This window comes from Equus caballus, chromosome 13 (genome assembly GCF_041296265.1).
Source record: "Equus caballus isolate H_3958 breed thoroughbred chromosome 13, TB-T2T, whole genome shotgun sequence".
Classification (NCBI taxonomy): domain Eukaryota; kingdom Metazoa; phylum Chordata; class Mammalia; order Perissodactyla; family Equidae; genus Equus; species Equus caballus.
The window spans coordinates 9,847,172-9,869,168 of NC_091696.1; the positions used below are offsets into that span (position 1 = coordinate 9,847,172).

Sequence of the window (21,997 nt, forward strand, 5' to 3'; positions counted from 1 at the left end):
TGATGCCCATCTTGGGGATTTCTTTTCACTCATTCATTAACCTCAACAGACATTTACTATACAGAATAATATTTTAAGAATGTAAGTCAGGGGGCCGGCTCTGTGGCCGAGTGGTTAAGTTCGCACGCTCCGCTGTGGCGGCCCAGGGTTCAGATCCTGGGCGCGGACATGGCACCGCTCATCAGGCCACGTTGAGGCGGTGTCCCACACCCCACAAATAGGAGGACCTCCAACTAAGATATACAACTATGTATGGGGGGGGGGTTGGGGAGATAAAGCAGAAAAAAAAAAAAAGATTGCCAACAGTTGTTAGCCCAGGTGCCAATCTTTAAAAAAAAAAAAAAAAAAAAAAAAAAGAATGTAAGTCAGATCTTGTCGCCCCTTGGCTCAAAACTCTCCCATATTCTCAACACACACACAAAAGGGTTATGTAGACGTGATGGATTGTGGTGTTCTTTTCACAATGTATACATATATCAAAACATCAAGTTGTACGCCTTAAATATCAACAATTTTTGTCAAAGATATCTCAATAAAGCTGTTAAAAAAAACTTTTAAAAAATTCTCCCAGGGGTCGGCCCCGTGGCTGAGTGGTTAAGTTTGTGTGCTCTGCTTCGGCAGCCCAGGGTTTCACCGGTTCAGATCCCGGGTGTGGACATGGCACGGCTCGTCAGGCCAAGCTGAGGCAGTGTCCCACATGCCACAACTAGAAGGGCCCACAACTAAAATATACAACTATGTACTGGGGGGATTTGGGGAGAAGCAGCAAAAGACTGGCAACAGTTGTTAGCTCAGGGGCCAATCTTTAAAAAAAAAATTCTCCCATAGTTTGCCATCAGTCTCAGAATAAAATCCACAGTCCTGCTGTGGGCTCTAAGGCACTAGGTGATCTGCGTCCTCCCCCCACCTCCTCTCATCTCTGACTGTTGTCTCCCTTAGAACCTCCGCTCCAGTCTCACTGGCTCCTTGACCATTCTGGTCCACGTCTGCTGTTCCCTCTGTCTGGGATTCTCTTCCGCAGATATCTCATGGCTCCCTTCCTAACTTCAATCAGATCTCAGCCCAAAGTTCACCCTAGTCACTCTTTTATTGGTTCATCCCAAATAGCAGGCACTGTTTTATAAAGGTGCCGAACATACACAAAACAAAGGCCTCTGCTCCTGTGAAGAGGACAGTACTTTCCACTGCAGCAGAGAGAACAACAAAATAAACGTAAGACTTCAAGTAGCCCCGAGTGCTATGAAGAAAACAAAAGCAAGAGAAAAAGCCAGACAAAGGGGGACTCTACATTTGACACGGTGCTCAGGGAAGGCTTTCGCATAAGATCATTTGGTTTTGCTCCACTGCTAACCAATTGTGTAGTGAGACTGGGGTGAGATTCTCAACCTCGCCTGTTTCCTGGTCTGTAAAAGTAGCTGAAGACTCGGTGGGATGATGTAACTGGCAGGGTTGGTAAATCTGAACTCCCTGTGGAAATGTGAGTGACTTCCGAGTCCTGTGCAGGAACGAGAGAACCAGGAGAGCAGCCGTGGGCTGAGATCCGAGTTCCAGCTGGCAGCGACCTCCACCTGGCACTAGGGAAGACGGCTCTGGCTGCTGCAGAGGCTTCCAGGAGAGCCCGGGACGGAAGCGGAGAAGGAGGGCTTCCTCGTGGCAGAGCCGGTGATCCGGACCGTCTCAAAGCCGGGGCAAAGACCAGCTCCGACGCCACCAAGTTACCCCGGGCTAGAGTCCTAGCCAGAAACCCGGGTCACGTTTCTATGCCCCGGGGAACAAGCCAATCACGTCTCTAGGCGCACCAATCGGCGCACGCTTACGGCGGAAACGAGCCGCCCTGGCCAGTGACAGAGGCCGTACGGCGGAAGCGCAGAGATGCTCTCCTGGGAAGATGGCAGCCTCGGTCTGGCCAAAGTTGATTGGCAGGTTCTGTGACCAGAAGGTGAGTATCATAGCACGAGCGGCCGTTCGGAGGCAGAAGCGAGCTCAGGGAGGGTCGGCCGCACAGAGGTCCCTGGGGAGCAGGAGGCGGAAAGGGCGGCTCCGGAGGCGGCCGCGGCGGCAGGCGGGGTCTGGCCGGAGAGAGGAGGCGGGAGTCCCGGGGCGCCCGGAAGGGGCGGGGCCTGTGGGGCCGGGCTCTGGAGATCGGGAGCCCGGCCTGGAGACGGGTCCCGGGTTGGGAGCCGCGAGGGGCAGGGTTTGCGGGGTGGGCGTGACCATCGAGGTGGGGCTTGGGGGCGGGACCTAAAGGGACCTGGGGCAGAGCTGGGGAAGGGAGGAGTTGGGGGGCCTGGGCCTGGTCTGCGGGAGCCTGATCTAGCGGGTTTCCGAGGCGGCGGCGGCATCGGTCCAGGCCCTGCCCCGCGATCTCATCTCGTTCCCTTTCGCCCCTCTCCTGCCAGCTGTAGACTCCAGGCCCTGTCCCCTGAGCTCTGCCCTCGGATGTCCCACCGTCCAGAGCCTGCATGCGCCGTGGGGCGCTCCAGGACCAGGAGCTGGTGGGTCCGGGGGCTCCTGGGCGGGGGTCCCGGGGCGCCCCTTCTCCCTCGGGACCTGTTGTCCCGGTCCTCGTCTTTCCCCCGGATCTAGTATTCAGGGCGGACCAGCGGAGCGGACCCCGGCAGCTGCTGACCCTCTATAACCCCACGGGAGCTGCGCTTCGCTTCCGAGGTGAAGGGATGGGCGCCTCATTGCTAGGGATGGGGGGTGCTGGCGGCAGGACATTGAGGAGCTGTGAGGGCTGGAAGAGTGAGACAAGCGCAGGCAGACGTCCAGCCTTGGCAGACTAAAGAGTCATGTCTAGCCCTGGGGTAGAAGGCAAGGGGGACTCTAGTGTCCCTCTAGGGGCAAGGCTTGTAGGATCTCTGAAGCAACGGTCGCTCTCTGTCTGCCTTTATCCCTCAGTCCTGTGCACAGCACCTGCCAAATACACAGTGTTTGACGCAGAAGGATATGTGAAGCCTCAGTCCTGCATTGACATGTGAGTTGGGAGAGTGGGGAGGCAGAGGGAAGCCAGGGGTCGCTGCCACCCTTCTCTGAATTATCCTGCCGTGGTCTTAGGTGTGAGACCTAATCCTCTTCAACCTGTTTTCCCCACCCTCTGTCTGTGTCCCTAAGGGAAAGGCTCCTGGGAAGGTGGGGCCTGGATCCACTTGGATCACTGCCTCTCACTCCCTTCCTCTCAATGGGCCTCTCTCCTGTCTTGGGACCAGTGTGATTCGCCATGTGGCCCCCATTCCCAGCCACTATGACGTCCAGGACCGCTTCCGCATTGAGCTGTCTGAGGAGGGAGCTGAGGGCCGAGTGGTGGGGCGCAAGGACATCACCTCGGTCCTGAGAGCCCCAGCCTACCCCCTTGAGCTTCAGGCACAGCCCGACCCAACACCCCACACAGGGCCTCCTTCCTGGACAGCACCACCCACGGCCAGACACTTTCCGGAGAGTGAGTTGGGGAATGGGAATTCTTGACTTCTGCAGGGAGGGAGGACCCAGCATTCCCCCAGAGGTGAGCTCAGCTGGAGTCGAAGAGAACTTCTGGTTCAGTCTTTTGCTTTTTGGTGGAAACATTCCCAGGAGTTGAGATTTTATATCAGGTTAGAGAAAAAGCAGACTACAGTTTCCCTCGTTTCTGGCTTCTACTGAGAGGGAAAAGTTCTTCCTTAGCTCTAACATCAGTACTTCCTATCACATGCCAGCTTAGTTCAGTTCAATAAGAAGGCTGTATTGCGCAATTATGCTGTACCAAGTTGTGTGCTGGGTATGGGGGCTAGAGGTCCCTGCCTGACAGACAGGTACACAGGAGCCAGTAATCAAAGCCCGGTAAAGACAGAAAAACAATGCTGAGAGACCAGAGGAGAGAGGGATTCTTGTGGCCGCTGGGACAGAGGCCCCAGAGAGAAGAGGACACTTGGCAGTGTACCCGTGGAGGGCAGTAAAAAAATGGATACACCTTCCATCTTCAGCCTCCTCCCTGGAGGACCTTGGGCCGGGCAGGGGGGGCTGGAGCTTCTGACAAGCCTTGTTTCCCAGACCCCCGCCCACAACTGGCCACCAGCTCCTTCCTCCTGTTTGTGCTGACGGGCATCGTCTCTGTGGCCTTCCTGCTGCTCCCGCTCCAGGACGAACTCGGCAGCCAGCTGCCCCAAATCCTGCATGTCTCCCTGGGACAAAAGTTGGTGGCAGCCTATGTCTTGGGTGAGCACAGTAGTGGCTGGGGGGGGAGGGGTGGAGGCTGGGAGGAAGGCTAACAGAGCCCCACGGCTACACCCACAACCTTTTCTTTCTGCCTCTCCAGGCCTCCTCACCATGGTGTTCCTCCGCACCTGAGCTCGCTGCTCAACGTCCACCCCCTTCCCTGGTCAGGGACCGGACTTGCAACACCGTGCCCTCATCCCTTGCTCAATTCCTGCTCCCTTCTTCCTCCTTCCTGGCCACTCCCCCCACCCCACCCCCCTACCAGAAATACCCAGGGATTTGTATTCATTTTCCAAGTTGAATAAAATTAATTTTTAAAGTTAAACTGAGAAATGTAAGGAACGTGCCCCTTTCTTCCCACTTCTTTTCCTCCGGTTCCTCCTGCTCCCACTCCCAGGGGGCCCAGGCACCTGGGCCAGTGAAGAGGCCCAGTGAGGACTTAGAAGACTTGGCTTCTGGTCCTGCTGCTGCACCAAAAAAGCTGTGTGACCTTGAGCAAGTCATTTAATTTCTCTGAGCTTCTGTTTCTACCTCTAAAATGAGAGAATTGGGCAAGTTGATTCTTAAGATCCCCTTTAGCCCTGAAATAGGATCCAGTGCCTCAGCTAAAAAGCAACAGACAAAAATACCACCTCATCCCACCCGCTGTAGAACTGTCTCACCATCTTGAGCCATCAGAGCCCCTTGCCAGAGCTGCCTGGTTGCCTCCAATCCCCAGAATCCTTTTTTGCCTTTTTGACCACTTCTCTGGTTTATTTGTCTCTTCCTTTTTTTTTTTTTGAGGAAGATTAGCCCTGAGCTAACATGTGCCGCCAATCCTCCTGTTCTTGCTGAGGAAGACTGGCCCTGAGCTAACATCCGTGCCCATCTTCCTCTACTTTATATGTGGGACACCTACCACAGCCTGGCTTGCCAAGCGGTGCCATGTCCGCACCCGGGATCCAAACCAGCGAACCCCGGGCCACCGAATCGGAATGTGTGCACTTAACTGCTGCACCACCAGGCCGGCCCCTGTCTCTTCCTGTAAGACTTCCACTCTTGTGGGTCAGAAACACTAAGGTCCCTGCCAAGATGAAGGAAATGGCATTGCCTGACATAACCTCAACTCAACCAGGCAGGAGAAACTAAGGCACAGGGAAAGAACAGGATCTTGAAAGGCAGGCTCCCAGCCTTCCTTCAGATGGGGGGTGAGGGCAGCCAGTGACACGGGCAGGTTGTTGACTGGGGGCATAAATCAGCCAGATAATGTTGTAAAGACAGACTCGGTCTGTTAGGCTGCTAGAAGGTTATCAGTTGTTCCACCTTTACTTTGGGGGCCTTGGGACCTGCCCCACTTCCCCAGGGACTCTTGTCCCTCCCACACCCAGAGCTGGCCTCCATGGGGTGTGGCCCCCATAGTGTGCAAAGACACGCTCTGGAGCCTTTGTCTAGGAGTGTGAGCAGGGCTCTCATCGTGGCCCAGCGAGCCCCTTGCCAAATTACATGTGTATGAGTGATAACCATTCACACTGGGCTGGCTGTGCCCAGGACCCCAAAAAGGCATTTGTAGTACCAGTCATTATGATGCTGCTGGTATGTGCTGTGAACAGGCCTTGCTGCCAGTAGGATCTGGAAAGCTTTCTGAGACAGCTTTGAAGGGACAGTATAGGGGTGGGAGGAGCTTGGGACACAGTCTTTTTTTTTTAAGTAAATTCTTTAGAAAACAATACTGAGCTTGTAGCAATTAGAGTGGGTGTGTATTAGTTTCCTGTGGCTGCTGTAACAATTTATCACAAACGTAGCGGCTTAAAACAAGGCAATTTTAGTTCTCTTACAGTTCTGGGGGTCAGAGATCCATAATGAGTCTTCTGGGGCTAAAATCAAGGTGTCAGCAGGCCTGTGTCCCCTCCAGAGGGACCAGGGGAGAATCTGTTTTCTTGTCTTTTCCAGGCTCTAAGAGCCATGTGCATTCCTTGGCTCAGGGCCCCTTCTGCCATCTTTAAAGCCAGGGGTGGCATTAATAAATGATCATTGCTTTAAATCACTAAAAAAAAAGAAAACAGGAGTGTAACATCTTCACATCTGTCTCTGACTCTGACCCTCTCCTTGTTATCACATCTCCATTGTCTGTCTGATCCTCCTGCCTCCTTTTATAAGGGGCTTAATGATTACATTGTCCTCCTTCCCCCAATCCAGGATAATCTTCCTGTGCTAGCCCACTAGGGCTGCCACTGACTGAGTGGCTTAAACAAGAAAAATGTATTTTCTCACAATTCTGGAGGCTAGAAGTCCGAGATCAAGGTGGCAGCAGGGTTGGTTTCTCCTGAAGCCTCTCTCCTCTGCTTGTAGCTGGCCCCCTTCTCGCTGTGTCCTCACACAGTCTTTCCTCTGCACACGCACATCCCTGGGGTCTCTCTGTGGGTCCAGTTTCCTCTTATAAGGACACTGGTCAGATCGGACGCACCCTAACGGCCTCATTTTAACTGAACCACCTCTTTAAAGACCCCATCTCCAAATACAGACACATCCTGAGGGACTGGGGGCTTCAACACATGAATCTGGGGGGGACACAGCTCAGCCCGTGACACGCCCCATCTCAAGACCCTCCATTTAATCACATCTGCAGAACCCTTTTTGTTGTGCAAGGTAACAATCACAAATTTTGGAGATTAGGAAGTGGACATCTTTGTCCAGACCGTTATTCTGTCTGCTACACGAAGCAAAGGGACAAGGTGAAGAAGAGTTGAGAAGCCACTTCGGGAAATTTGTTCTGGACTGTATGTCACAGAAACACATAGTCCAGGAGGGTTCTGACCCTGGTTGGGTCTCCTGAGAACCCACCAAGTCAGCTCGGGGGGCTACGGAGGGGCTGGTTCCATCCTGGAACCCAGGGGCTGGGGCATCTCAAGCCATAGATGAAGAGGCCTTCACTTCCTGGTGTCCTGAGGGGCAGACTAGGACTTCTCCTACCATACTGGGACCAAGAGGCCCAAGGAGCCTGAGAGATGAGCCCTAGGATTTATGCAGCTGCCCTCCAGCAGCTCCCACCTGACTGGACAAAGAGTGGCCAAAGGGGACCCTGGCGGGAGGGGTCCCAGGCTGGGCCAACATAACAGGTGTGTGACCACTCAGAAGAGGGGTTAATGCTATGTAGCTGCCGTCTTGAAATTCCTAACGAATTTATGTTTTGGAAGTGCAGCTCGATGGGGGCCATGGAGCATGTGCTGGAGGTCCTGCCTCCCCTGGATGGGAGACAGCTGCCACCCTCCTTCCCCAGCAGGGAGCTGGGCTCAGGCGCAGGCACAGGGAAGGTCTGGGTCAGGGTCAGGGTCAGCCACGTGCACTATCCGTACCAAGTTGTGGGGCAGAACCCTGGGTGCCTGTGAGGATGTGCCCCAGACTATTTCCCTGTCTGAGGAATCTGGACATTAAATAGCAAATAAAAAAACACCATGACAGGTTAAGAGACTGAGGGAGAAAGGAAAAAGCTTTGTGCTTGCTTCGTCAACCAGAGGCCCTGCATTTTCATTTCGCACCAGGCCTTGCAAATTATGTAGCCCTCCCTGGTTCCAGGAGAAGGTGCAGAGCCAGCCCCCCACCCCATGGTGGTCATTGGAGAAGGGCCTCCTTATTTCCTTAAGCGGTTTCCTTAGTTCCTCAGGTACGAGAACAGCTCAGTTCTTCCCATGGAGTCAGCATTCCTGCTCGCAACCTCTCTGGCCCCTTCTGCCCAACACTTCCCTAGGTCTCAAGGGAAGAATGATTGGGTGGGGGGAGGGGGAGGAAGGAGCATAAATGTGCTTATGAACAAGAATGTCACTAGGTGGTTTATTGAAGTCCAAACCCCAGCTCGTCCCACCACAGACCACGTGTTGGCCATAAGGCTCTAGTCCCAGCCACCTTCCCCACCAGGAGGGCTGGCCAGGTCCCAGGGCCCAGGAAACATTCCAGAGTGGTCTCTAGGTGTGGGGGACCCTGCTCCTGAAGGCGAAGGGACTGTGACAGACGGAGAGGATGCTGCTCTTTGATTAGCTGATAGGATGAATGTCCCATTGAGGAAGGCACCGCTCACCTACTCCTACAGTTCAGGGCCAGGGGTATGTGGGTGTCTGCGCTGGAGTCAGGCCCCCTAAGAGACAGGAAGGGCTCATGAGAAACCCGTCAGCAATGAGAGGTGGTGCAGGGGCACCTCGGTCACCCAGAAATCGCCCAGGCGGGGAGAGCAGGAGCTCTCGGCAGGGGGCAGGGGCAGGCGGGGGCCCCGGGGCAGGTGGGGGCCCCGGAGGGCCTCAGAAATTGTTATCGATGTTCCAGACGTCCCCACTAAGCGCGTTGGCTGCCCCCTGCAGCGTCCAGGTGAGCAGGGCCAGCTGACGTCGGAAGCGGCTCTCCTGGAAGCCCAGGCCGGGCGCCACCCCGGAGGAGGCGGCCCCAGGGGCCCCGGAGCCGGAGCGCAGCAGCCGCACGTGGTCGAGCAGGGCGCCCAGCGTGTGGTCTCCGCGGCCCAGGAAGATGTGACGGAACGGGGAGTCGGCCGGCGACACGTACTGGGACAGGAAGTAGAACTCCACCTGCGCCGAGATGGGGATCGGGTCGGGGTGGAGGCTCCGTCCGGGAGCGAAGGCCCGAACGGCAATTCGTAGCCAAGCGCTTAAGAAATACTATCGTGCAGCGTCCTTAAGTCCCGCCTCCATCTGGCCACCCAATCAGGAATGGCCATTCTGTGACGTCACCAACAGCCGAGTAGGCTGAGTCCTCCAGCTGTGTTCGGTTCCATCCTTTTCTTCTATCCTTTGAGCCTCCAACCTGCATCTAGGTCTTCCCCGTCTGCCTTTCTCCCCCATTCACTTCCCTGCCCAAAACCCCAGAAAACGGTCTGCCCTCCTGCTGTTCCTCGCCTCCTGACCCCCGGTCATTCCACCCCGCCTCTGCCAATGTCCACAGCCCAGAGTCAAGGGTCAAGGGGACAGGCCAGTCCTAATGAAGCGCCTGCCTCTGCAGCCTCATCCTCTGACTCAGATGCGGTTGTCTTTCCCGAGATGGCCTCGCTCCTAGCCGGGTTCTCCTCCCACCTTTCCGCCAGCCTTTCTGGTTCCTTCTGCTCCCATCTGTGGGCAGGCCCAAGGTTCTACCTCCACCTCTGCTCTTCCCTTTCCCGACAATCAGTGGTTTTCGACCCTGACGGCATATTAGAATCACTCGGGGAAGGTTTTTATTTTACCATTGCCTCGGTGCCACTCCAGCAAAATCAGAATCTCTGGGGGTGGTCTCACACCTCTCATCTTTTTTACACCTCCATCATTCATTCAAAGAGCTCGGCCACGCCCCTGGCTCCAACCAGGACCTCTGCGGGGTCAGTTGCTGTCTACTCACCATATCATCCACTGGAATCCTGCCCTCTAGCCTCCTGGACCGCCCCACTGGGGTAAGGGGCACCTGGACACAGCCTCACACACCTTGGCACCAACTTCCTCCAAAACCTGGCCTGGTGAGCACCCACATTCCTTTGGGAACGCCGCGATCTTTCCCATGTGCCAGGCTCTCAGCCTCGGAGGTGAGTGAGAGTAGGGTGAGCCCACGCTTTGGGGTCAGATTGCCTGGTTTCCAATTTAATCTCCGCCACTTACTCTGTGATCTTGGATAAATGACTTAGCTTCTCTGAGCCTCAGCTTCTGTGTACAACACTAGCAACCTCACAGGATTTGGAGCAGTCAGTGAAGCAAAGCCCTAGCACACGGTAGCCCTCGATAAATGGCAGCTGCTAGAATTATTCTCCTCCTCTTTCCTCAACACCCAGTCTGTCCATTTTCCCCTCCAAATGTCTCACATCAGTCGGGTCCCCTCACCCACAGTGGCATTTGCTTCCATCGGCCACCCTCACCCAAAGCTCAGCCGTCCCTAACTTCATTCCCTCTCCAGGCCATTTTCACTCTGGCCAGATCCTTCTTAAAACTCCACTTAGCCCACATCATCTCCCTGCTCAAAAACCTTCCTGATTTCCTTGATGCCCAGACCCTAAAAACCCAAACTTCTTATCCCGGCATTCAAGGCTCCCCATACGTGATCCCTAACCACTCTTGGGTGTTCCTTTCCCCTCTGCTTCTCCACAGGACTTCTGTCCAGACTCTGCTGGTCCACACCCTTCTCTCAAGGACAGCCAGGCCTATTTCACCGCCACACCCTTATTCGGGGTCTCTCCACTCTGAAATGTCTTTTCTTTGCACCAACCCAAGTTCTGTGCACGCTTCAAGACCCATATCCCAGTCTAAAGCAGGGGTTAGCGAACTTTTCTGCAAAGAGCAAAATAGTAAATACTTTAGGCTTGCAGCCCATTCTGGTTCTGTTGCAACTGCGCAACTTTGCTGCTGTAGCAGGAAAGCAGCCATAGACAATATGAAAACCGATGAGCATGGCCATCCTGCAATAAAACCTTATTTACAAATACAGAAGGCAGGCCAAATCTGACCATAGTTTACCAACCCCCGGTCTAGAGCCACAAAGGTCCCTGGGCCTGGCCCAGCCCGGTGTTTCAGGTTCTGAAGTCCTGAGTCTGTTACTCTCCAGCCCTGAGTCTGAATCACATTCCTTACACACAGGAGTCCCTCTTCCCTTGGGAGGCGTGTGGCAACTTCAGGGGTGGGGTGAGGGGGGTGTCTGTGTGTTCCTGGAGTCTGGCACAGCAGGGGTTAAAGCAAGATCTGTGGATGAAAATGAACCAGCCCCAATGTCTTGTCTCACCACAGGGTGACACATATCAGTGGAGGGGACAAAGGGAAGGCGAGGAGAGGTCAGGAAGCTGGGGAGGAGCAAGAGAATCCTGAGGAGAGAGGAGAAAGAGAGAGATGAGGAGAAAGGAGTGAGGAGGAAAGAGCAAGAGGGATGGGTTTGTGAACAGAAGGGAGGAATGAGTGACGCCAAGGGAATCAGGCAAGGAAACAACAGGAAAAAGCCAGGAGGAGAGAGAACACGAACCTGCAAGGGGCAGACATGTTGTCCGCAAACGGCCGATGAGTGCAGACCCTATGAGTTCCCTGTTCACCCCGCACTCACTAAGGATGGTCCTGCTTACAATTCTGCCCTACAGACTTTTTCCCACGCCCACAGTCCCTACCCGTCCGTTTCCCAAGATCAAAGGGTTGCCGGGTTCAGTTCTTGGAGTGAGGAAATGGAAGGAAGAGGGTTGGAGCTGGAGAATGGGTGCGGCTGCAAAGTATTCAAAGCTAAACTGGCGAGAGAATAAGCTCTTGTATAACTTTCACATGACACCTCCTCCAGGCAGCCTTTCTAGATTTCACCCATCTTATTACCAGAAGGAAGAGAGATCTCCACGCCCTGGATTTCTTAAGCCTTTTGCACTTTCCGGGAAGCAACCTTGTGCCTCTTGTACTGTGGACTATTATGGACAAGCTTTTTCTCTCCAGAGGGGTGGGGAGGCAGTGGGGGCCTGTTTGTGTGAGTGTGGCGGGGAGGTGGGGGCAGGGCGGGGAGGAGGGGAAGGGTTGTCCCAGTTCTGCCACGCGTTGGCCCGGTGACTGTGGCCAAGGGGCTGGCCCTCCCTGTCTATTTCATCACTTTGCGGAGGCTGCCTCGGTGGTCGCTCCAGCCTGCTGGGTCTGTGAGCACTGCCCGTCCAGCGCCCCGAGGAGGCAGAGGGGACGGGACCGCACGGCGCTCGGGGCAGGTTAGAGGGTCCCTGGGTCGTGGAGGAGGGCGGGGCAGCGCGGGCGGCGGGGCGGGGCCGGGGGCGCGGCAGTGGGCGGGGCCTCACCCGCATCATGCGCACGTTGTACATGCGCATCAGCCTCTCGTCGCTCTCCTCCGAGCTGTAGATCTCCTTCCGCAGCTTCTCGGCCGCCCGGATGTAGTCCCCCCGCGCTGAGTACACCCACTGCAGGGTCAGCCCGCGAGCCTGAGGGCGGAGGCGCAGGCTGGGGCCGGCGGCAGGGGACAGGACTCTGGCCTAGGATGGGGGTCCGGGCTGGGGTTGGGACCTCCAGGCCTGGCAGGAGTGGAGAGGTATAGGGGGACAGGATGCTGGTGTGGATCGAAGGGCGAGGGAAGAAGACCTGGGCTGTTGGGAGGTACCAGCAGGGTCCTCGGGACTTAAGTGACTGGGGCAGGAGGAAAGGGGCCAGACTGGAGAGGGGACCTAGACCCCAAGGATTGGGAGAAAGAGGGACCAGACCCCACGCCTGGGCAGCACTTTAAGGGGATATAGCGCCCCCCACCCCCAGAAGCAGGGTTGGCATCCTGGACCTTGAGGTCCCCAGAGAACTCGTTGAGGCTGCCGATGTGCCTGAGGACCACGTCCCCATAGCCGCCGAAGTCCAGGGGCAGCAGGTGATCGTGGCTGAGCCGGATGAGGAGCTGGCCAGCGAGCTGGGCCACAGCCTGGGCCACGGCGGGCAGGCGGCCCCGCAGCACCTTGTGCAGGTTCTCATACGTGTCGTCCTTCGTGTGCAGGAACGGGTACGGGGTGCCATCCTGCCGGGACAGGGCGCGGGCTGGCGCAGGGGCAGGGTGCAGAGAGGCTGAGGGACCGCTGCTCGGGGGCAGGGCCAGAAAGTCTCACCTCCATGAAGGAGAACTCGACGGCAGGGACCCCCGCAAAGGCCGTGAAGGAATAGGCACTGCTGTCCATGGGCAGCGGCTGGATCCTGGGGGTGGGCAGGTTGGAATGCTCTGTGGGTTCACGCTCCCGGGCTACCCACACACACACCTGGCTTTCTCCCTTTCCCCCTCATCTCAACTTACACCTCAGCATCCCAGCTGCGATTGTTGAACACCACCTGCTCGTAGAGGGTCTGCCCGCTGCGGTTAGGAGAGTCCACCTGGGGACAGGGGTGGGGGGACGGGTCAGGCTCTGTCCGCCACCAGTCTCCCTCCTCCCCTGCTCCTGGCTGGGCTCTTGCCTGCTTCAGGATGCTCTCGATGAGGCTGATCAGAAGGGGGCTGGTCTTGGCATGGAACTTGTCATCCCCTGCAGAGAGGGAGGGGGAAGGATGCCAGGCTCAAGGCTTGGCCCCAAGGGCAGGGGTGCACCTGAGGGGGCCCAGGTGGTGGCACTGCCCCCGCTCACCCAGCACTGCGTTGTCCAGGCTCACATAGACTACGGCTTTGAGGTGCAGCACGCTGAGGTAACCCTGTGGGTGATGGGTGTGGAGTATGAACTCCCCCCACCCAGCTCTTCCCACTGCCTGGCTGCCTCCCCAGGACCCCACGTTACCTCTAGCCACTCCGTGGAGCCCACACTCCCAAAGTCACCTCCGTCCCAGCTGATGAAGAGAAGACTTCTGCGGGGGCGGAAGCCTGGGGGCAGGGGGAGAGGGAGGATGGGCTCCGCTGGGGGCCAAGCAAAGACCCCCTCTTTGTCTTCTTCTGTCCTGGGCCCCTGGGATCTCCTTCCCTCTCACCAAGCCCCCATGGCAGCCCATCTCTCCTGGGTCTGCCCCAACTCAACTGTAACGGCGATGGAGATTGCTTACATATGGAATCTGCCCCTTAACCTTCACTCAGACCACGGAGTAGTAATACCTTCATATTTAGATGAGGAAATGGACATGCAGTGATGCCAGGGCCACGCAGATAGGAATGAGTGGCCCGGTTTGGAGCCCAGGTCTGAGTGGCCACCCTCCAGCCTGTGCTCCTAACTGCCCCTCTGCCCCATCCTGCCTCCGCCCAGCCTGGGCCCAGGCCCTGGCCTTACCATTGCTCACCATGGAGGAAAAGGTCCGCACCAGCTCCAGCAGTATGGCCGTCCCCACGGCGGACTTGGCCGCTCCTGGGCCCCATGCGTCCCTCTGGGCCCCGATGACAACATAGTGATCTGGGAGAGGGGATGTTTGGGGTCCACCTCTTACATGGGCAGAACCCAGAGGCTTCTCTCCGCACCCCCCCCTCTGGGAGGGCGGGTGCTCCCAGGGCCTCACCACCATTTCTCCAGGCCTCCCGCTTCTCCAGTCTCCATCTCTCAGCCCCTCACAGCCCTGCCATCCCTGCTGTCCCTAAAAGGAGCGCCCCTCCTCCCCGTGGCCCTGCCTGGCTGGCCTGTTCCTTCATCGGGGTGCCAGGGGCCATTCTAGACTCCAGAACCTTCCCGGTTGGCCATGTCCTGCTGTTTCCCGGGTCCAGATAGGCTTTCCTCTTTTAAATCCCTAACCCTTGCCCCTCCACACTCCCGCCACCAGCATCATCATCTGAGCCTCATCACAGGCCTCTCTGTGCCTCTCCCTCAGTGCTTACAGGTACCACACTCCTCTTCCCAAATAGCTGCTGTCGAGACCCTACTCTTCGGCTCAAGAGCCCACGGTGATTCCCATGGCTGTCCACATCTAGTTATGCTTGAAAGGCTTGGCTATGGAATCTGACCTCCCTTCCATGCTGTAACATCACCCAACTGATGCTTGCTCACCCCTAGTGCTGGGGAGCTCACTACCGTGCAGAAGTGCCCATTCTGTCTCTGGACAGGTTTGACCATGAGGTCTCCTCACAGCCACTCCCTTCGGTCCCAGTCCAGCCTCAACTTGCTGGCCTCCCTCCCTCCCTGCTAACCTCTGCCACACCCTCCACTTCAGTCAAAGCTGCCTCCCTGCCCTGAGCACCACGCCTGCCCAGTCTCCTGGGTCTCCCCCTCCAGCCCCGCCTCCAGCCAGGGTGGGTTATGAGCAGTTCCCCTCCTGCAGGCTGTAGGTGATGCTGGGCAAGCGAGCACACCTGGCTCAGAGCGGCCCTCGATGCAGCCAAAGATGTTGCTGATGGGGGTGGAGGCCCTGTGGTTGTTGACCCCCAGATGCAGTCCTGGCCCAGGGCCCAGGTGATAAGGGGAGACTGGGAGGCTCCCCTGCCATTCTTGGGGGACCACAGGACCTTCAAGCCTCCTGGAGAGTGGTAGAGCAGAAAGGGTTGGAAGTGGCAGAGACGCGAGGCTAGAGAAGAGCTCAAAACCCCCTCTTCACTCTTTCTCTCCCTCCCATCCTCTGGCTCCAGCTGTCTGCCTCTGCACCCTGCCTGCGGCCTTGGACAGTTGTGCAGGTTGTGTCCTGCTCAAGGGTGCCCAGTGGAGATGGGTGTGACATCCAACTGGAGCTCCACTCACCAAACAGTGGGCCCTGGCAAGAGGCCGTGCCCACCCAGAGGAGCCACATTTTCTAACTCACCGAAAGGCATCTTACGGGGCCGGCTGCAGCCTACCTCCCCCTGCCTCCTCCTCCCCTGGTCCCCACATGCCCCTCACCTCAGCAGGAGGGTGGCAATGTCTGCACTGATGGGCTGGGCTGGGATGCTAGGGAGGCCCGAGGACTGCACTGGAGGGAACTGGGTTTGATTGAAGGAAGGGAAGCCAGGTGTGTAGGGGTCCCCAGTTCCCAGGTGCACCTGTGGAGAGAGGGGTGCCCACGTGGAAACGGCGAGCGGGGCTCCCAGGAATAGTGTGCCAGCCTCATCCTGGGCGAGGAGGTGCAGCCATGGCACCCCAGGAAGGCACTACTGGCTACCCCCAGACTCACGTGTCCAAACACAGCTCGGTGGCTGGACAGGGGGAGCTTGTGTGGGTCCTGGGAGAAGTCTGCTGGGTCGGGGTATATGAGCACGCCTCGGGCCCCAAAGTCCTGGGCACTGGCCACCTGGGGAAGGGAGGCAGCTAAAGGACTCCTTCTCCCAGAGAAAACCGATTTAGAAGGGCAGGAGAAACAGTGAAATGGCATGGCCTTTGATCTGCAATTGTGGAGCCGCAGAGAGGCTACAGGCACCGCCTGGCCCTCATCTTCCGCCCTCCCGCAGCGCCTCGCCAGCCCTCAGCCTCCACTGTGCCCCACATTCCCCGAGGTCTCTGATCCCCACCCAAACCTCCTGACTGTTTCCCACCCACATTTGCTTACGACCCACTTAGTTCTTTCTTTTCTCCCTCTGGCAGCCTCCTAGACACTTCCCGTTTGCCGCTATCCGATCTCCGGCTTCCCCAGCTCCCACCGTCCCCGCCGCGCTCCATCTCCCCCCAGCCCGGGGACCCTCACCTTCTGGGCAAAGCTGATCACCCCCAAGCGCACCAGCAGGAGGCGCCCCGCTGGCTCCACGCCCCTGGCCCGCAGGTCCTGCAGGTCCTCCGGCCGCCCGTAGTGGGCGTACACCACCTCTCCCTGGGGATCGGGAGGACGGTGAGGCGCGCTCCCCGCGTCCCTCCTGCGCCGTCCGGGGAAGGGCGCGCGCTGCCCCGTCCTGGGGCCGGGGCGGGGCCACTCACCGTGGCGTTGCCCGTGGCGCTGTAGGGACAGTAGACGTCGGGGTCCTCCAGCGGCAGCTGCTCCCCCGGCCCTCCGGTCGCATCCACCCAGTGCAGGGTGTTGGGGTGAGCCCTGAGGACCGGGGATGGTGAGCGCCCCCTCCCCGCGCGCCCCACTGCCGCGCCCCCGCCCCGCCCCGCACTCACGGGTCCGGGAACTGCAGCCCCACGTAGTGCGTGTCTGTCCACACGTGGTCCAGCTTCTGGCTGGAGAGCGCCACGCGGATGTCCTGAGACAGGGCGGCCATCCCAGCCGAGCCGGCTACCCTTTTCCGAAGGCTGGTTTGCCTGAGCGGGGAGAGCTGGGATTGGGGTGCGGAAGGGGAGAGGGGCTAGGACTTCTGGGCGCCTGGAGGAGAGGGAGGGAGGGGGGAAGGATGCCCTGGGTGCTGCGGGGCTCCCAAGTCTCTCGCTGACCATGCCATCGCCACCCACCCCATCACTACCAGGGTTGTGCCCACGGGCTCCAGGGCCTCCTTCTGGTTAAACCTTAGCTTCTGATAGCTAGGGTCCTGTCCACCATCCCTTAGGTTCTTCCCGGCTCAGGCCAAACTCACGGATCTAGCCACCGTCCCCTCCACACATACACACACTCGCCTGTGCTTTGCCCCAGACACGAAAACACTTTTCTTTCAAAGGGCTATCTGGGCAGAGGTGGCGGACCCTCCATCTCCCCCATCTCCACCTGGGCCCCATGGAGACACCTTACACCAAGAATCCCCGTGGAATCTGGGGCCACTTGTCTCGGTGGAGACTTCATCCTGGCTTCGTCCATAATCACCACTAACTAGCAAGCCTGTTGTCACTTGAACTCTCCCTTTTTTTCCATGTCACCTCTGCCAGGCTGCCTCTGCCTGGCCTGCCTGTAGACCAACTCCACCTGTGCCCTTTCCATGTCAAACAAACTGCTCCCGCCCCAGCATCCTCACTGACTATCCCTTCTGCCTTTGGCCTTGGCAGAAACCCAGCTGTCCCTCAGAGACCCAGTCTCCCAGGGGACTCTTGAAGAAGGCAGCTCAGGTTCTCATCCTCCCCGGGCTTGGAGTGGAGGCATGTTCCTGGCTCCGTTGTTCAAATTTCTGACCATTTCTCCTCCAGTAACACTCCTCAGTGCCGTCGGGCAGCAGTCTCACCCTCTGTTCCTCCTCACTGCTATCTTCTAGCCAATTGGTCCCTTATCTGCTTTCTTTGAGGACTCTGGCATCTGGCTTATCATTTTGCTCCCCCTACTGAGGTCCACTAAGCTTCTGCACCACTTCAAAATCCACGTGGATGGTGCACCTTAGTCTCAGCCACCCTCCTCTCGGCTCTCTCGGGGACTATTGCGATCCATGGTCCTAGGGGTTTTCTCAGCACCCTTCCTGTCCCCCTTCTCCCCATCCCGTCCCCATCAAGGAGCTCAAGTGTTCATTTGGAACTGCCCCTATCAACGCAGCCATAAAATAATAGGTGATACACAAACTAGAGGTCACACTGAAATATAGACAGACCTTGAAAACATAGTGTTAAAAAACTTTATCTAAATCAAAAACACACACTAGAGACAGCTATATCTGAATAGTGGGTCTGGAGTGATTTTTTCTTTACATTCTTCTTTATATTTTTCCATGTTGCTTAAATTTTAAGATAATGAACATATAGCATTTTACACAAACAGTGTTTTGAAAAATCTACATGTGCACATGAAACGTTACATAGATGACGAAGGCACATGCGTATTTAGAGGCACGCAGCAAACACACTAGCTAAGGTTCTCTCTCTTTCCTCTTAGAACAAAATCCAGAACAGTTCATGTAGCCAGTAAGACCCTTTAAGGCCTGAGCCAGCTCCACCTCGACAGCCACATGGACCTTCCTTCACTTCCTCCAAGAGGCCACCATCTTCCCGCTTCAGACCCTTTGTACCTGCTGTTCTCTGGCCTGAAGTGCTTTTCCACTTTCTCTTTGCCTGGCGAACGACTCACCCCCTCAGGTCTCCGCTTGTCACTTTCTCAAGGGAGCTTTCCCTGACCCCAAACTAAATCAGCTCCCCTGGCTATAGTCATTCGTCACATCCTGTACTTTTCCTTCAAAGCAAAGATCCCCATGATAATTACGTACGTAGTCAGGATGTGATTATTAGGTTAATACTGATTTCCTCCAATAGACCATTAGCTCCATGAGGGCGAGGTCCAGACTTTGGTTCTCTGCTATATCGCCACTACCTACTTAGCCCAGCATCTGCCACATAGTGGGTGCTCAAAAATATCTGTAGTATAATTGAATGCATGACCTCATTGGTGTCACCTCTAGTCCAGCCACCTACTTCCCTGGCCACACCCTGGATCTTATTAGCCAGAACTCCATCTCTGGAATATTTATCTTGGAAATCTTCCAGAATATTCCAGAATCCTATCTTGGAGGATTTACTGAACAGCTGCTGAGTGCCAGGCACTGAGGTAGGTGTTGGAGACTCTGGGATCAATAGGACACAGTTGATCAGATCAATCTTGAAAGTTCCAGAATCCCGCTCTCTGCCTAGAGCTTTTCAGGTTCTGACTCGCTCCCTTGCCCTCCTGTACCTGCTCTTCAACTGCACAGAGCACTCCAGAGGGTCCAATTTCTCCAAGTCCCTCAGCTCCTCCCTGGCTTCCCTTCCTTCCCCATCCAACCTAGGGTCACACCTCACTTCATTGCTTGCTCCCTTTCTCGGTTCGCTCTTGCCTCCCTGCCCTCTGATGGCATCCACTGTGCCACACCCCACCCCTAGACCTGTCAAACCATCCACCTGCGTGGCCTGTCCCCAGACTACCAAATGTGCTCAAGAAAATAAGGAAGCCCTGCGTGTTACTCATGCCTCAGATTTAAGGTCTTTGAGCAAGGTGGATCCAGCAGTGAATCAGAAGAGGAATAATACATCTCGATCAAGTTTACGTTGACCTCAGGAAGACAACGCAATCTATTAATACAAATTGCTACATAAACATTAAAGAAGACAAATCATGTGATCATCTCAGCACATTCTGGAAAAATATTTGGAAAAAAATTCTATACCTTTCCCTCCTTTCCTGATCATTAAAACAAAAAGCCCCAGTAAGCTAGGAATAGAAGGAAACTTCCTTAATTTGCTTTTAAAAAGTTACCCAGGGTCTGCAGCAAAGTTCAGACTCAATGACGAAGTACTATAAAAACGGTCCTAGGAAAGGCAGGAAATACTCAAGGATATTTACTGCCATCATTACCTAAACTCATGTCCTCCCCAAGCAATAAGAAATGCAAAAGACAGAGAAGGTATAAGCATTGGAAAAGACGCTATGTGTCCCTCACTATAGCTTATACACTTTTCTACTTAGAAAACCCTAGAGAATCCACTGAAAAGCGATTCCTGACCTAAAAGAAGGCTATTGGTGGCCTGACCCCGTCTCTGGCCCTCCCGGGCAGCTCCTTCCCAGCAGAGAAAGGCAGACCTCAGCAAGACAGACGAAACGCTGGCCTGCTGTGCTGTGCTGCGGGCCCGCACAGTCTGTGCCTGCTGGCATCCCTCACGATGTAGATGTGGGGATGGTCTGCACCCACAATGCATTTGCTTGCTTGTTTTTCGAATTCCTTAAAATGACCCTTCTCAGAACCCCTCCAGAGCTCCCCAATGCCACAGGTCAAAATCCCAGCTCCTCGATATGGCATTCAAGACTTTTCTGGGTCTCTCCTACCTCATATCTGGATGCTGGCCTCCTCTGTCCTCATTCAGACAGTCAGCGCCCTCTGCTCTTGAATGTGCCACCCTCAGAGCCTAGGCCCTCTGCAGTCTCATTTCCAGAGCCGCCCTCCCTCCCTCTCAGCTCCAAATGCCTGCATCCTTCCCAGGACCACTGAACAGAGAGGCCAGGGATGCTGGTAGAAGGACTCTGAAGGGGGACCCCGACACCAGGGTCCTGGGCGAGGAGGAAGGGAGGTGGAGTCTGAGCAGGTGACCGGTTTTGGAGGGCCGGGAAGGGGGCCAGGCTGATCCTTACTTGATGGCGTCCTCCAGGGACCCCTCTCCCAGGAGCCGCAGGAACATGGCCTGGAGGTCGCTCCAGTATAACATGCCCTGGTGGGAGTCCGGGCCCAGCTCATAGTTCATGTCCTCGTTGAGCACCAACACGTCGTCCCCGCACACCTGGCAGGACCCTCGGAAGGCCACGTAGCCCAGGAGGAAGGCTGGCGGGTGGCAAGATGGAGATTCTCCTTGCGCCCCTCTGGACCCCAGCAATCCCCCCCCAGCCCTTCACTGGTGTGGAGGATGGCTCTCACCCACAGTGAAGATCAGCAGGGCTGTCAGGACCAGGCAGGGGGTGGCCCTTCGTCCTGCTGCCGCCCAGAGTCCAAGGTTTTGACGTCCTGGTCGAGAGCCCAGGGGCTCAGGGCCCCTCAGCTCCATGTGGCAGAAGTGGGCCTGTGGCTCGGCCCCCTCCTCCCCGTCTTCCTCTTCCTCCTCCAGACGCCCCTGCTGGGTGCCCTCCACACGCCTGTAGATGGTCTGAGAGAGTCTTGGGGACAATCTTTGCTGTGGGGAGCATGGTGGGCATGAGATTGGGGAAAGAGGCCTTGGCGATAGGGAGGGATCAGACAATAATGGGGTCAAGTGGCTTTGGGTGCCAAATGAGCACTGGGCAGGGGAGAGAGCCCTGAGAGGCAGGCTGGAGGGGAGAGATGGAAGTGGGAAGGGGAGGGACCGGCTGTGGGGTTCGGGAGGGGGCTGAAGGACCTGAAGAGAGAGGGTTTAAGGTGTCCCCCCACCCCACTCAGTCTTACCGCTCTCTGGAGTAGACCCCAAAGCCGCTCCATGCTCACGCCCCCTCCTGAGCCGTACCAGCTGTCCCCCCTTCCCCGCCCCAGTGATAAACCGTTTGTGGGAACCCCCAGAGGGCCTCTTATCAGCCCTGGCAGGCAGCCTGAGCCCCGCGCAAAGGGTGGGAGCACAGCCCTGGCCTCAGTCCAGCCTTCCGGACATGGCCCCCCAGCCCAGGCCAGAGGACAAGGGGCTGTGCCCTCCCCTGCCAATCCTGCCGCTGTCCCGCTCCTGCCCCCTGCCTGCAAAACAATCAATTTTTTGACCTTGGGGCAGACTTTGGCCTCCAGGTTCCCGTCAGGGGTGGGGGAGGAGAGCTGATAGCTGGGGAGGGCGGAGACACGGATGCCCCTCCCCTCTCCTGCTTCCACCCCTCCCCGTGTCCTTGGGGGTCCCCTTCCTAAGCTCCCCATCATGAAAGGAAGCTCCCCTTCCTCATCTGGCTTGCAGGCCCCGGATGCCCAGGCCCTGTAACACACTAGCTGCTCTCCCTGTTCAGATGCCCGCCCCAGTGGGATCCTAAGCTGAAGATGCCTCAGTGTGAACTGGGGGTTTGGTCTGGCCACGTGGATGTCTGTCTCCTTGGAATCAGGCTGAAAGCGAGGTCTCAGGCTCCTGCTGGCTGCTGAGGAGGGAGGGGCATGGATAGGAGCACATGGTCAAGCAGGACCAGTGAGTGCTCCAGGATGGGACTCCTGGAGTCAGGGATCTGTCGGTCAAGGCCCTCCAGGCATGGATGGA

General features: G+C 56.7%; 2 protein-coding genes across 6 annotated transcripts; one reads left to right on the top strand and one right to left on the bottom strand.

The window, feature by feature from the left end:
• The first annotated feature begins 1,108 nt into the window (after positions 1-1,108).
• Positions 1,109-4,524, top strand: MOSPD3 (motile sperm domain containing 3). 5 transcript variants are annotated; one of them, XM_005598630.4, is made up of 6 exons: positions 1,109-1,939; positions 2,400-2,667; positions 2,902-2,977; positions 3,210-3,439; positions 4,027-4,191; positions 4,292-4,524. In XM_005598630.4, the coding sequence occupies exons 2-6, from the start codon at positions 2,463-2,465 to the stop codon at positions 4,321-4,323; spliced, it is 708 nt and encodes a 235-aa protein (XP_005598687.1). In that variant the 5' UTR covers positions 1,109-1,939; positions 2,400-2,462; the 3' UTR covers positions 4,324-4,524. The 5 variants fall into 5 exon arrangements, with proteins under 5 accessions (XP_005598687.1, XP_070086876.1, XP_001505109.1 ...); XM_070230775.1 differs by lacking the exon at positions 1,109-1,939 and adding an exon at positions 1,969-2,067; XM_001505059.5 differs by lacking the exon at positions 1,109-1,939 and adding an exon at positions 2,121-2,203.
• A 3,447-nt stretch (positions 4,525-7,971) lies between these two features.
• TFR2 (transferrin receptor 2) lies at positions 7,972-21,535 on the bottom strand. Its single transcript, XM_001505061.5, has 18 exons — positions 21,220-21,535; positions 20,719-20,971; positions 20,439-20,625; positions 16,595-16,735; positions 16,409-16,520; positions 16,182-16,304; positions 15,675-15,791; positions 15,404-15,543; positions 14,884-15,047; positions 13,877-13,996; positions 13,397-13,479; positions 13,250-13,313; positions 13,083-13,150; positions 12,925-13,001; positions 12,743-12,827; positions 12,427-12,654; positions 11,939-12,079; positions 7,972-8,741 (listed from the first exon to the last, which is right to left on the bottom strand). Exons 1-18 carry the CDS (start codon positions 21,250-21,252, stop codon positions 8,460-8,462), a joined length of 2,418 nt encoding a protein of 805 aa, XP_001505111.2. The 5' UTR covers positions 21,253-21,535; the 3' UTR covers positions 7,972-8,459.
• Between the last annotated feature and the right edge of the window lie 462 nt (positions 21,536-21,997).

Bases quoted from the DNA above. Each gene is read 5' to 3' on its own strand.
- MOSPD3 (XM_005598630.4), top strand. From the start codon at position 2,463: ATGCGCCGTGGGGCGCTCCAGGACCAGGAGCTGGTGGGTCCGGGGGCT. The intron at 2,668-2,901 runs GTGAAGGGATGG...TTTATCCCTCAG, and splicing joins AGCTGCGCTTCGCTTCCGAG to TCCTGTGCACAGCACCTGCC. The intron at 4,192-4,291 runs GTGAGCACAGTA...CTGCCTCTCCAG, and splicing joins GGTGGCAGCCTATGTCTTGG to GCCTCCTCACCATGGTGTTC.
- TFR2 (XM_001505061.5), bottom strand. From the start codon at position 21,252: ATGGAGCGGCTTTGGGGTCTACTCCAGAGAGCG. The intron at 16,736-20,438 runs GTAAGGATCAGC...CTCCCCGCTCAG, and splicing joins TCCCTGGAGGACGCCATCAA to GCAAACCAGCCTTCGGAAAA. The intron at 13,314-13,396 runs GTAACGTGGGGT...CATCACCCACAG, and splicing joins GCTCCACGGAGTGGCTAGAG to GGTTACCTCAGCGTGCTGCA.